This window comes from Rhinopithecus roxellana, chromosome 6 (genome assembly GCF_007565055.1).
Source record: "Rhinopithecus roxellana isolate Shanxi Qingling chromosome 6, ASM756505v1, whole genome shotgun sequence".
In the NCBI taxonomy this organism is placed as follows: Eukaryota; Metazoa; Chordata; class Mammalia; order Primates; family Cercopithecidae; genus Rhinopithecus; species Rhinopithecus roxellana.
The window spans coordinates 110,545,503-110,560,236 of record NC_044554.1 but is presented as its reverse complement, the minus strand read 5'-3'; the positions used below and the strand labels follow the sequence as shown (position 1 = coordinate 110,560,236).

The window sequence follows — 14,734 nt, the reverse complement described above, 5'->3', positions numbered from 1 at the left end:
GTGAGCCACTATGAAGGGGCTCCATTCTGACTTACATTTCTAACAGATTTGGAGTGGCAAGGGAGCTTGGATCAAATAGTCAAATATTCTTCCACTGAGGAAAGGGAAGGAAAGGCAACGGTAACCCCTTAGGAAAAATTTTCGTCTAAAAAAGAACGTCTAATGATACCTCAGGAAACCTTCCCCTGAGATGGAAGGGACCACGTCTTCCCCACGTCACCATCTCAGCACTGAGAGCCCCATTCCCAGGAATCTCTGGTTCCAGGTAAAGCAGGGCAGGTCATACCCAACTGCAGAGCCTGCCCCATGCCAGTGCTTCCTGTCCTAAACACACCTGAGGAATCATCTCTGATGCTTCCTTTCCTTCAAGCAGCCTCAGTTACGAGGTGCTGAGAAGGGAGGAAGGCAGTGAGGAGAAGGGTGGGTGTCAGGCTCACCCCCCTCAAGCTCCACTACACTCAGAAACTGTGCAGTAAAGAAAGGAGATGCTTATGGCCACACGTCACATCCACACCTGTGTGTGAATTTTGTGCAATAGCTCTGGATTCTAGGGTGGCAGTGTTCTGCTGCTGCGGTCGCCTCCTGATTCTACAGCGAAGCATGGAGGCAGTATGGAAGGAGCGCTCTGGTAGTTGAGCCTCTGGCAGTGAGGTTCCAGCTGAACAATGCGCCTCTGCATGCTGGTACGCTGCACCAGCTACCAAGCCATTCTCAGTGACAGCTGGAACCTCAGAGCATCTAGTTTGGAAGAGGTTAAGCTTTACATCTTCAGCCCACTTAACTCAACGGGTAAAACAAATCAAGCCCCACACTCATGGGAAGGGGAGAGGAAGGAAAGGAGGAGCAGGGATGATGGCACCGAGGGGAAGTGTCCAGAACACCATCTCTCTCACCCCCAAACCAGCCGGTTTCCCATCTGTTTTTACCTTAATGGCTTTTGCTGTCTCCAGTGACTGCTCAGGAGGGATTCCCACCTCCCTCTCCCTTAGCAGCTGTTGAATGAAATACGTAATATCTCTACCTGCAATCGGGATGTGTTTGATGCAGCTTCCAATAACATAACCTTCTGCCTAGGGAAGAAGAGGAGGCAAAACAGCTGTGTTAGTGATTCTGTAGTGGAGAGCAGCCTGGACTCACAAGGTTTCCTGTCTCAGCCTCCCTGTCTGCCCCTCACAGCATTAACAAGCATTTACAGAATCCCCACCCTCTGCAAGCTCGGTACAGAAGGTCTTTCAAAATGACTGCATACGCAATTCCATTTATATTCAAACTTCCAGATTATTCCAATAATCTGACGCTCTCCGAAAGCAACCAAAATGATGTCTTCATTAGGAATATGAAAAGAAAAAACACATAGGATAGTTCATTTCCAAAAAGTAATGCTGTCTGTGAGAACACTAAACTCAATAGGTTTTTTCCCTAACAAAAAGGAAAAAGTTTTATTTATAAATTGTTAAGCCAACTATATATCTACTTATGTTTAAAAGTCAGCAATCTGGTTAATACACAGGGCTTAGATTCTAACAACCTGGACTCCAATTCCGGCTCCACATTTGCAAGTTTGACATGCTTCAGCCTCAGCGCATTTGTCCATCATATGGGGCAAACAATACCCTGCAGGGGCCAATAATACAGTTCAGATGAAACTGTGTGTGTCGCGCACATAGCACGGGTTTTGGGGGTGGGGAACCTCTCATTCCACTGCCTCCCTGAGCCAGTGAAGGTATATCTGTGAGGGACCAGGAAAGGAGGGTGACCAGCACCTGGGCCGATCAATGGCAGGACCGGTGTCAAGTGAGGTACGTCTGTGAGGGACCAGGAAAGGAGGGTGACCAGCACCTGGGCCGATCAATGGCAGGATCGGTGTCAAGTGTCCACATGCCCACAGCAATGATGGGTCCAAAGCTCCCTCATCAGCCTTCCTGTGGGCACAGACCTGCCACAAGAGCCACAGGCTTGGACACACATCCAGCTTGTTCTACAGGGGTGAGCAGGATGCTGACCGTCAGAGTGGACAACGCCTACCACTGGATCATCCAGTAAAGACCCTCAGGTTTCACGTTACAGCAATCACAGCTTCTGTGCCACACTCCCCAAGTGAGACAGAAGGGAACAGAAGTGAAACGCTGACTTCATTTTACACATGTATTCATTCTAATAGTTGCATCTAGTCACCAGTAAAGCTGCAAGGACAACTTACTGAATTCCTCCTATGGTTTTTTCTGATGTACCTAACTTCTAGAAGCAAAAAACAATTTAGCCTTTCTGTAGAGTCCAAGTATTTGTAAAGTATTTTAAGATGGAGATAAAAGATATGTACAAATTATTAAAAATCAACTTAAACCCATAAAAATATTAGCTTTCTAACACATAAACTATTCAAAATTACCACATTCTATGCATTACATGTAATATCTTCTAAAATACTGTTAAATAAATATCAGCTCATGACAGTGGTAAAAATATCAAAACAAGATAAATGTCCAACAACAGAAAAATAAATTATGCACCTCTTAAATGTATTTTCACAGAATATTTAATCACAAGAGAAAAAAATTAGGGTTAAACTAATATGCAAAATATAACTTTAGGATTGTATTATATATAGAATCCCAAACCAGACATGAGACATTCCAATTGTGTTTAAAGTGTGTGCATGTGACATGTGTCTTAGAAAAAGAGCTCAGGCTGGGCACAGTGGCTCAGCCTGTAATCCCAGCACTTTGGGAGGCCAAGATGGGCAGATCACCTGAGGTCGGGAGTTTGAGACCTGCCTGACCAACATGGAGAAACCCCATCTCCACTAAAAATACAAAATTAGCCGGGCATGGTGGCGCATGCCTGTAATCCCAGCTACTCAGGAGGCTGAGGCAGGAGAATCACTTGAACCCAGGAGGAGGCAGAGGTTGCAGTGTGCCGGGTCGTGCCATTGCACTCCAGCCTGGGCAACAAGAGTGAAACTCCATCTCCAAAAAAAAAGAAAAAGAGCTTAAAGACTATACAAATAAAGGTATAATACAGGTCTTTGGGTGGCTTTACAGGTAATTTTATTTCTTCAAATTTTTCTATTTTATCCCAATTTTCAATGACAAATGTAATTTTTATAACTGGGGGAAAACTGAACTAAGATATGATAAAATATCTTTTCAAACAACTTTCTTGGTGGGCCTGGACATGCTGTGAAATGTATTTTCTTTCCTTTTCCTAAATCAGACATAAGAAATAGGCAAAGAACCAAAGTGCAGGCCAGGGGCCTAGGGGCCGCATCTTGGATCTCAGCCGTGCAGCTCTCTGAGTAAACAGCAGCCTGAGTTCTCAGTGAGTGCTCTGCACCCAGGGCACTAACTCTTCTCGAGATCCACGGAAAGGAGTGCTGAGACTGGCTTGAAGGAGGCTCAAGTCTAGAGCACACTTCACAGGGCAGGGCAGCCACCTCTCCTCCCCACGGGAAGGACCATGGCCAGGAGTACAAGGCACGGGCGCAGGAGGGTGGCTTTTTTCTCCCTCACTGTAGGCACATGGACCATGAAGCCTTTCCACTGCAGTGACTCCTAATCTTCAGGGAATTAAAGGCATTAGTATTAGTACATCATCCCATCACCTCTCAAAATGAAACGGTGACTATTTTTTCAACGAAATGGTTTTTGAAAATCCTAATTTGCATTTTAAAAGAGCTGTGTGTGTATGTAAAAATATACACATACACACACCCCTGTATACATATGCAAAAACACATCTGTAACATAAGAGAAGTAACTAGCAATGGTGGTTCCTGAGGAGGAGACCTCACAGGAGAAAGACCAGGATGAGTCTGACTTCCCTCTGAATACTTCTTCAGACACTTCCAATACATTTTCCAAAAACATGAATTTAAGATAATTCCTTTAAATAGTCCATCGGACCAAAATAAAAATTTAGAGATCTCTTGAGACCCAAATTAGGCATCACTTATCTAAAACCAAAAAGTGGTATTGCAGAGCCTTCTGCAAGCCAAAATGTACAATCTCCCATTCTTGGCTTTTAAATAACCTTTTTTTTTTTTTTGAGACGGAGTTTCGCTCTTGTTGCCCAGGCTGGAGTGCAACGGCGCGATCTCGGCTCACTGCAACCTCTGCCTCCCAGGTTCAAGTGATTCTCCTGCCTCAGCCTTCCAGGTAGCTGGGATTACAGGCATGCGCCACCACACCCAGCTAATTTTGTATTTTTAGTAGAGAGAGGGTTTCTCCATGTTGGTCAGGGAGGTCTCGAACTCTCGACCTCAAGTGATCTGCCTGCCCGGGCCTCCCAAAGTGCTGGGATTATAGGCGTGAGCCACCGCGGCCGGCCCTTAAGTAAATTTTTAAAACAAGAAGCAGTTTTTCCAAGCCTGAGCTGGTTGCAATTCACATCTTTTCACAGAACACAGATGTGCTCCTTCAAACGGCCACGCACTGCACCTACAAATTGAACATCCAAAATGGTGTCTATCTCCCAACACGTCAGAATGATAACTCCGGAAAATGTTCTTTTGATGTTACACCCATGGTGTAACAGAGGCTCTGTAGATCCAGAGACATCCTGGACATTCTCTGACATTCTGACTGTAGAAATATGCCACCATGAATTTAAAATTGCCAAAGCCACAATAATTGGCCATCTTTTTCATTCTTTCCCACATACTTGGGGAATTCAGTCAATTCCCTTATATAAGGTGGCAAAAAAATAAAAAACTTTTATTACCTTTTCTAAGTATAACTATCATCTGAAATGTATTTTCATTGCAGAAGGCTGTTTTTTTTTTTATTTCCATCCTTACCTCGAATCAGGTGTTAAGCCTACAGAGACATATATACATGAACTATTCTGCTTACCACTGGGATAACATGGGTGACTCCATCTCCGCTGTCAATGACTATCCCTGTTAACGTACGTTCACCCACTTGTCGCGATGTCCAAGATGCCGCCAAGGCCAGCACTGCCTGGAGAAAAGACATGGAAACCACTCACACATGGGAACTCTTTCTAAAGCATCTGTGGGCTCCTTCCAGGTCCAATCAACAAACTCTCTTACTAAATATGTCGGGGTAACTCTTTCCTTTTCCTATCCATCCTCTGACACCGTCCCTCAAATTCCAATTCAGACTTGGACAACTAACACGAAAATGTTGAGACTTAAAACTATAGGAGTCAAGTTTTCAATAAAGAAACCTGGCTGAATGTGGTGGCTCATGCCTATAATCCCAACACTTTGCAAGGCCAAGGTAGGCAGATCACTTGAGCCCAAGAGTTCGAGACCAGCCTGGGCAACATGGTGAAAACCCCATCTCTACAAGTAACACAAAAATTAGCCAGGCATGGTGGCACGCACCTGTACTCCCAGCTACTTGGGAGGCTGAGGTGTGAGGATCCCTTCAGCCCAGAAAGTTGCAGCTACAGTGAGCCATAATTGCACCACTGCACTCCAGCCTGGACAACACAGTGAGACCTTGTCTCAAAAATGAAAGAAAAGAAAAAAAACCTGAAGTTTTGCAAAGAAAAGCCAGTGAAAAAGATATTTCATTATAGAATCGTAAGATTTTAACTTCTAATTCATTGGTTTCCAGTGTGGGGCCACAGACTGGCAATGAGGTCACTTGTGGAGTTGTTAAAAATACAGACTACTAGGCCTCACACCCAGAAATTCTAATCTGGAAGGTACAGAGTAATTTTTCAACCAAAGAAAATGTTGCCCCAAAGGGTATATCTGGCCATGTCTGGTACCATTTTCTTTGTCGGGGCGGGGAGGCTTGAGGTGGGGCTGCTGTCTTCTAGTGGGCAGAGGCCAAGGATGCTGCTAAGCCTCCTGCAATGCACAGTGCAGCGCCCACAACACAGGACTACCCAGCCCAAAGCACTGAGGGTGGAAAACCCTGCTCAAAGATGAAGCCCAAAATCTGTGCTTCTAAAAAACATTCTCCAGGTAAACTTGCTGCATAGACCACTTTGAGAACCACCAGTCTTATGTCTCCTAAAGTGTTTCCCTATCCCATGGAATACAAATAACAGCCAGGGGGAAGATCTGTAGTTAAATGAATTTGGAAGTGCTAGAATACATAGATTTCGACACAGGAATCCTCAGAGCCTAGACTGTGCTGACAGGCACTGTGAATCAACCCGAGAAAGCTACAGGATGCAGCACCACCCAAATTCATCTTTCTACGGAACTCTTCCTCCTCCTCCTCCTCCTCCTTAGAAGTGACTAGTAGTATGCAGGAAACATTTGGGCAACACCCATCTCATTTATTCCCCAAAATTTCAGTCAATTCCCTGATATAAGGTGGCAGGCAAATAATGACCACATGCGACCAAACGCAACCCAAACCATCATACCAAGAATCGCAGCTTCAGAACAAGTTCTGCGAGCTCATGAACACATAGGGCCCCTCAGAATCAAGTACACCGGGACTCATAAGAGCCCAAAATCAGAAAGGGGAAACCTCTAAAGGTATTGATTTTGTTTTTCTGATCAAAGTAAGTCAGAGATGCCAAAAGAAGAAGCACGTCTACACCTATATCTTGTCACCCAGACAAAAATGCATGAGACTTTAATGCATGTAAAAAGAGCCAGACGACGTCTATACCAAAAATTGGCATAAATATGAAAAGAAAAGTCACAGGACATGTTCCCTGCAGTCCTGAACGGCATGGGGGCGGGGCAGGGAGTGGAAAGGAAGGGTGCACAGTGCAGTCTTTCCGTGGAGAACCTTGGGAAACGCCATTGCTTCCACTATTAGACAGCTCAGGTGCTCCAGGAATCACAAAAACAACTGCTTTTACCTGAACTGCAATGTAGAGTCCTGGTACGTTAAATGATTCAAACATAATTTCTGCAAGATACTCTCTGTTTTCCGGTGTATTGAGTGGAGGCTCTGTCTGTAAGAAAATATTCACTATATTTAGTATTTGCCCAAATTTCATGTAAATACATCAGAACCATAAACAGGTTAACCAGAAAGTATGTTAGCAAGGACATTATACAACTCCCTGATTTTAGAGATAGAGGATGCCCAAAGTGTATTAAAGAAATCTGGCTGTGGGCCTTAAAAGCTTTAAGATGGCAGAGTAAAGACCTCTCTGAAGGCTTCTGTTCTTATTACCCACCCAAAGTAAGAACGAGTTACAGAAAAAGAAACTCTGTCTTCAATAACATAACACCTAAACACCATGAAACTGAATATCCCAGAAGCAAGTTGCCAAGGGCTGTGAAAACACAACCAAGACGAGTGAGGACACCAAAGGCAAACCAGTGACTTCAGGTCTCAGCAAAGGAGAGCCAGAGGAGCAGCAAGCCCTTGCTCAGGACAGGCCCGGTGTGAGGAGCCATAGGGTGGCAGAGCAGGCAAGGTTAGGCCAAGCACCCTTACAGTCCAGTGGCAAGGGAAGAGCCCAGGGCAGAGCACAGCTTCCCCCAGACGCTGCCCAGGACCTCCCCAGCCTACCCACATGCCATTAGTTCAGAAGAACTCTGCTCATTCAGAGACGAGTAAGGGGCACAAAGAAGCCAGCCAACAGTGATATAAAAACACTCAAAGAAAAAGAAAAGGGACAGAGAAAATAGGAAAAACAAATGGCAGACAAAAAAACGCCTATCTAGGGGCAGGTGGGTAGCTCACATCTATAATCCTAGCACTTTAGGAGGCTGAGGAGGGAGAATTACTTGAGTCCAGGAGTTTGAGACCAGCCTGGGCAAATTGGTCGAGACCCCACCTCTATGAAAAAATTTAAAAGTCAGCCAAGTGTGGTGGCACATGCCTGTGATCCCAGCTATTTGAGGGGCTGAGGTAGGACCACTTGAGCCTTGGAGGTGAAAGCTACAGTGAACCGAGATTGTGCCACTGCACTCCAACCTGGGCGACAGAGTAAGATCCTGTCTCCAAAAAGAAAGAAAAAAAAAACGTATCTGGAAAAATATTAAAACAAAGCAGATAAAAATTCCCAAGAATTTCCAAAGACATTTCCAAGAATCCAAGTATCTATTTTAAAATAACCATCATCAAACAGGAGGAAATGACAGATAACAGAAACAGAAAAAGAATAAATAAACCTGATTTTTGTCATTCAACAATATACTATGAACATTTTTCCTTGTCAACAAGTATGGGTCTACATCTCATATTTAAAACTGAAAAAATAAAAAGTCCCTGGACCTTTGGGCAAAACGTAGACATTACCCTTTATTACGCATGAACTGTGCTCCCCCCACCTCCAATTCATAGATTAAAGCCCTAACTCCCACTGTACTATAGTTGGAAACAGGGCCTTTCAAGAGGTCATGGTTACCTGAGGTCATAGAGGTGGGGCCCTAATTTGATAGGACTGGAGGAAGGTCTTCTAAGAAGAGGAAGAGCCACCAGAAATCAATCTCTCTCTCCTATTCTCTCCCCACTCTACACTCACACAGGGGAAAGGCCTGCAAGGACACAGCAGGAAAGGTGACCACATATAAGCCAGGAAGAGGGCCGCACCAGGAGCCAACCCCGACGGACCTCGATCTTGGACTTCTAACCTCCAGAACTGCGAGAAAATCACGAACTGTCTGCTGTTTAAACCACCCAACCTGTGGTATAAACAAAATTACAGCAGCCGAGTAGACTAATACACCCCTACGACAGGGAAAGTACAGTCAGCCTCAGCCTTCAACACTGCTACGTTTAACATTAGGACACATGCGGCCACACTTAAGAGTCATCAAGGGAAGAAGGTACAACCCAAGAATTCTACATCTGGCCACAGTGTCAGTCAAGTATGTTACAAAATCAAAATATCTAATATTTGAGACGATGGATATGCTAATTACCCTGATCTGATAATCACACATTATATGTATCAAAACTTCACTCTGTACCCCATAAATATGCACAATTATTATGTGTCAATTAAAAAAACAAAACAATAAAATAAAATACTAAGGAGAAAAAATATATATCCTTAAACATGTAAGAACTTGGAAAATTTCATTCCCATGAGCCAAAATGTATGGATTCATGAACTATTAGAGGATAAACTTTATCCAACCAAGAAGAATGCAGAAAGTCCAGCAAAAGACTTACAGTGAGCAATGAAGCCATTTAAGATGTAGGAATAAAGACTTTTCTTTGGCCAGGCACAGTGGCTCATGCCTGTAATCCCAGCACTCTGGGAGGCCGAGGTGAGCGGATCACCTGAAATCAAGAGTTTGAGACCAGCCTGGCCAACATGGTGAAACCCCATCTCTACTAAAAATACAAAAATTAGCTGGGCATGGTGGTGCACACCTGTAGTCCCAGTTACTTGGGAGGCCGAGGCAGGAGAATTGCTTGAACCTGGGAAGCAGAGGTTGCAGTGAGCTGAGATTGCACCACTGAATTCCCACCTGGGCGATGGAGTGAGACTCTGTCTCAAAAAAAAGACTTTTATTTTCTGGGAATTAAGAACAGAATGTAAATGTCATAAATTTTAACAGAAAAAATGGTATCCAGTTGAGCAGTGTACAAAGGAAAGAAGGAGAGAGTGTAAAGACACTTGCCTCTTACAGTGAGATCAAAAGGTATTATTTAAAACTGATAAAGAATCACAGGCATTAGTAAACATAAAGTTATAAATGTTAACATTGGAATAAGTTTAGTAACATCATTAATCAAAAGCAGGTGGTGGAGAGAAGGAAGGGGAGGCAAGAACATGTGGCAATACCAACCTGGTCACTGATTACAGCAGGAAGGAGATAGTTACCCCTAAACAAATACAGGGTAAATATATCAAATTATACTAAAATACGCAAAAATGAGTCCTTTTAATTATTACTAAGAACACACACCCAATACAAAGCAAAGAGAAAAATAAGTCTTCAGTTAAAAAATACTAATACATAAATAAAACACATTAAAAACATGAAGCATAACATTTTTAAAAAATAGTTAAATTAAGACCAAACATATCTGTCACACAGTAGCATGGCACACCAGTCTGATTAAGAGATCTGAGGTCAAAGTGACTGGGATCAAATCCCAGACTTCCACTTTACTAGGCCTGGTAAACTATTTCCTCTCTCTCCCTGACTCTCCTCATGGGTTAAGTGGAGGTAATTAGTACCCCACTCAGAGAGTTACAAAGATTAAAGGCAGGCTAAATAATGTGCTTCGAGCAGTACTGGACACACAGATGTGTTCAATGGCAGTGAGTTGCTATTACTAAAATTATCAGCAAATATAAAGGGGAAATGCAACTACTAAAAGTCTCTCAGTCAAAAACAAAACCAAAATCAAATTACATTCTGAGGTTAAAAGACCCAACTAAAACAAAGTAGCTTAGAAAGGTAAAAAGTCAACACTGTCTGTATCAGAAGATCAGAAACAACCTAAATACCCACCACTAAACACTTTGGAACCATTTTAAAAAATGAACTCTATGAAGAAACAATCTCTATGATGAATTGTTAAATTAAAAAGAGAAAGGTGTCTTCATTCTATATACATTCTTAAATATCCTTCTGCTTCAACAATTTGTAATGAAAACTTTTTTTTTTTTTTTTTTTTTTGAGACAGAGTCTCACTCTGTCACCCAGGCTCGTGCAGTAGCCCAATCACGGATCTCTGGGAGACTCCACCTCCTAGAATTCAAGCAATTCTCCTGCCTCTGCCTCTGGAATAGCTGGGATTACAGGCATATGCTGCCATACTCAGTTAAATTTTGTATTTTTAGTAGAGACAGGGTTTCACCATGTTGGCCAGGCTGGTCTCGAACTCCTGACCTCAAGTGATCCACCCACTTCAGCCTCCCAAAGTGGTAGGATTACAGGCATAAGCCACCATGCCAGGCCAAAAACTATTTTTAAAAAACAAAGTGTGGTACCCAGGCGTGTGCCTGTAGTCCTAGCTACTCAGGAGACTGAGGTGGGAGGATCACTCCAGCCCAGGAGTTCGAGGCTGTAGTGGCTGTATGAATGCACTCCAGCTTGGACAACACAGAGACTCCCTCTCAGAAAAAAATAAATAAATAAATAAAACAGGCTGAGCGCTGTGGCTCACACCTGTAATACCAGCACTTTGAGAGGGAGAGGCAGGTGGATCACCAGGAGTTCAAGATCAGCCCGGTCAACAAGGGGAAACCCCATCTCTGCCAAAAATACAAAAATTAGCTGGGCGTGGTGGTGCATGCCTGTAATCCCAGCCACTCAGGTGGCAGAGGCAGGAGAATTGCTTAAACCCAGGAGGCAGAGGTTGCAGTGAGCTGAGATGGTGCCACTGTACTCCAGCCTGGGCAACAAGAGTTAATTCCATCTCAAAAACAAAAACAAGGTGCAGGGAGAGGGGAAATAATGGGGACTCGTTCAACGAGCAGAGAGTTTCAGTTTTGCAAGATGGAAAAGTTCTAGAATCTCTTATGCAACAGTGTGAATACAGTTAACAGTACAGAATTGTACACTTAAAAATGGCTAATAGGGTACAAATAGTATTAGGTTCTTTTTTTACAATTTAAACCAAAAAAAAAAAAAGTTTAATTCAAAATCCAAGGTGTACAACAGTATGCATACTGTGTTACCATTTGTGTAAAATAAAACTGTGTACTAGCCAGGTGCAGTGGCTCACACCTGTAATCCCAACACTTCAGGAGGCTGAGGCAGGTGGATCACGAGGTCAGGAGTTCAGACCAGCCTGACCAACACAGTGAAACCCCGTCTCTACTAAAAATACAAAAATTAGCCAGGTATGATGGCATGTACCTGCGGTCCTAGCTACTCAGGAGGCTTGAGGCAGGGGAACTGCTTGAACCCGGGAGGCGGAGGTTGCGGTGAGCTGAGATCGTGCCACTGCACTCCAGCCTGGGCTACAGAGTGAGACTCTGTCTCAAAAAAAAAAAAAGGGTGTGCTAACCCATATGCCTACACACAATCACCCCTGGAACATGAACAATCAGCTGGCTAAGAACTGGTAAGGGCAGCTTCCTCTAGGCAGGAAAGAGGCAAGGGGGGCACGCTCCCTAGAAATCTTCTAGCACCTTTTCAATTCTGCACTGTGTGTGTATCACTTCTTCAAACAACAAGCAAGCAAATCTACCTACCAACTAGCCTGGCACTTGAAACTCTGGCACAACAGCTGGTGCAAAGTTCAAACATGCTGCCTCAAGTAAGTTTTAGTCACTGTAATTAGAATCCATCAATTCCTGGATAGGAGAGAGGAAGCCATCTCAAAATGTGGAAGAGAGAATAATGAAGTCATACTCAAACACAGGCTGCAAATAGGGAACCTAAAAAGCACTCCACGACATGTTATTTATTTCAATGTGCCTACTCAGGGGCTGAGGAGATTAAATTTGCTAACAGCAGTGAAGTGCCCAGAACACAGTTAATAGCATAAATGTTAGTGATTAATACTTTAAATTTCCTTCATTTAAAGCACATGAGTAAGAGCTGCAGATTCCAACAGCAGTGTGTACAATCTCTCTCTTAAGGCACCTCCTATCAATCTGAAAAATGGGCCTAATAACATTACCTATCTCAGAGGGTTGTTGGTGGCATTAGAAAATGAGTTAATACTTGTGAACACTTAGAATGGGGCTGGGCACATAGAAGCACTCAATAAACAGCCATAATAGCCAATATTGTATCTCATTCCAGAAGAAATAACGTATTAACTAAAGAAACCTATAAAGTTGTTTCTCATCTTGAATAGGAACCCAAGCATATTTATAAGTGAAATAAACAAACATTTAAACTGAGTAGAGGGGAGAGGTATCAGCAGAGAAAGGGTAAGAAGGTATGAAGATTTCTGAGAACAGCTGGGAAGGTTTCTTGCCTCCCAGCAAAGAGCTGCCTATTAAACCTGAAGCAAAAACAGACCTGTAAGAAGACATCACCAACAAGAATCAGATTAACCCTGGCTCCCTGCATTCTCTCTGGGTCTAAGTTCAGTGTGAAACGATGATCCAAATAAATCCCAGATGGATGAAGATTAAATACAAACATCAAAGGAAAATGGGTTTTCCCACATACAAATGTAAAGTTACGGGGTGTCCACATGAAATAACCGAAAGAGAAAAGACAAACACTTCACTGAGTGAAACTAACCTGCTGTGAATAGAACAACAAGAGCAGCTTGCTATCCTCATTATACGAGAGCTTCCAGAGAACAAGCAGAATGTGGCATCTATGTACAATGGAATATTATTCAGCCTTAAAAAGAAAGGAAATCCTGGCGCATGCTTCAACATGGATGAAGCTTGAAGACGCCAGCTAAGTGAAATCAGCTGGTCATAAAAGGACAAATACTATATGATTCCATTTATAGGAGGGCCCTACAGTCATCAAATGTATAGAGACAAAAAGCAAAATGGGCATTCCAGGGGCAGATAAAGGAGTAAAGAGAATTTGTGTTCAATGGGGACAGAGTTTTAGTTTGGGAAGCTGAAAAGCCTTCTGGAGACAGACAGTGGCCATGGTTTGTGAATGTGCCTAATGCCACCAAGCTATACATTCAAAAATGGTTCAAATGGTAAATTCTGTTATACGTATTTTAGAATAAAAAAAGTTACGTAAAAACAAAGTTCATAGAAATCACAGTAACAAGAAAAGCAATAAAAATGATACATAAAAGAGCACAGGGCATGAATGGACAGCTCACAAAAGAGGAAATACAACTAACATGTGGAAACATTTATAAGGTCAAAGTTATCAATAATGCAAATTTAAAGCATCTGGTAAATTTTAATCCATTAAATAATCAAAAATATTAATGCTGACAAGAGTACAAAGAAAGTAAGCCTCTTGTACAGTGCTGATGGCAGTCCGAAATAGCACACTATGCAGAGACTGATAAAATTAACACTGCTGAACTCCATAATCAAACACTGCTAGTTCTTTTTAAACAAAAAATACTCAAAATAGAGGAAAAACTGTATGCACAAAGATGACATTATTTCTTATAAAACCAAGAAAATGACTAAAAATAGTGGAACTGCTGAGCAGGAAATACCTACTAGATAGATAATCATATAGCTATTAAAATAAGGGTTATGAAAACTAAGAAAATGAGTACAATATTGAGTGTAAAATCATTTTTAAATGGGTAGAAAGATGAAATGAAAATATACTAAATGTCAACAGTACCTATGTTAATGTGATAAGACTATAAAAAGTCCCATAGATATCTTGCAAATTTTCTCTATCATATTTACAATTCTACTGTAATGAAGGGGAAATAATCTCTACATCAAGTGTTAAACTCTGAGTTAGGGCCATGGGGCAAGATCACACAAACTCCTAATATAACTTCCTAATTTCCTAATGTACTTTATCCACAAACAGAGAGACTTACGGCAGCAATATGGCAATGCCAAGAAGGAGACGCAGCACATCTTGTCACAGCTTCCTCCTGGCCAGCGGCTCCCTAACGTGGGTGACACTCTCCAGATAGCTAAAATCCAGTCACAGTTGTGAAAGCAGCTGACTCTTTCCTTTGCTACTGTCTTCATGCCTGTGAGTGACACCACTACGGCAGGCATTGTGAGTGACACTTACCGACACTGCAAGTTTGTGACTGATAGACCGCTGATCTATGATGGGAAATGGCAATAGGCCCAGACAAAAACATTTCCCAGACGTCCTTGTGGACAGGGATGACTAAGTGAGTAAGTTCTGGCCAGTAAGACACAAAAGCTGGAGTATGGTTGCCAAGAAAGCTCCTTACAAAGCTGAGTAGACTTGCCTCCTGCCCTGAACACCCTCTTCCTTCGTGCAGCACAG

General features: G+C 42.7%; 1 protein-coding gene across 7 annotated transcripts in view; it reads right to left on the bottom strand.

Moving 5' to 3' along the window:
* ACTR3B (actin related protein 3B) overlaps positions 1 to 14,734 on the bottom strand; it is a 99,693-nt gene that overhangs the window by 33,894 nt on the left and 51,065 nt on the right. For 4 of the 7 annotated variants that reach the window (XM_030933030.1, XM_010384062.1, XM_010384059.2 and 1 more), the window contains 3 exons: positions 6,796 to 6,891; positions 4,851 to 4,958; positions 927 to 1,070 (listed from right to left, as the gene is read on the bottom strand). In XM_030933030.1, the coding sequence (XP_030788890.1) occupies positions 927 to 1,070; positions 4,851 to 4,958; positions 6,796 to 6,891 (348 nt within the window). Of the gene's footprint in view, positions 1 to 926; positions 1,071 to 4,850; positions 4,959 to 6,795; positions 6,892 to 9,691; positions 9,729 to 14,734 lie in introns of all 7 variants that reach the window. The other 3 variants (XM_030933032.1, XR_004058047.1, XM_030933029.1) reach the window with 3 other exon arrangements.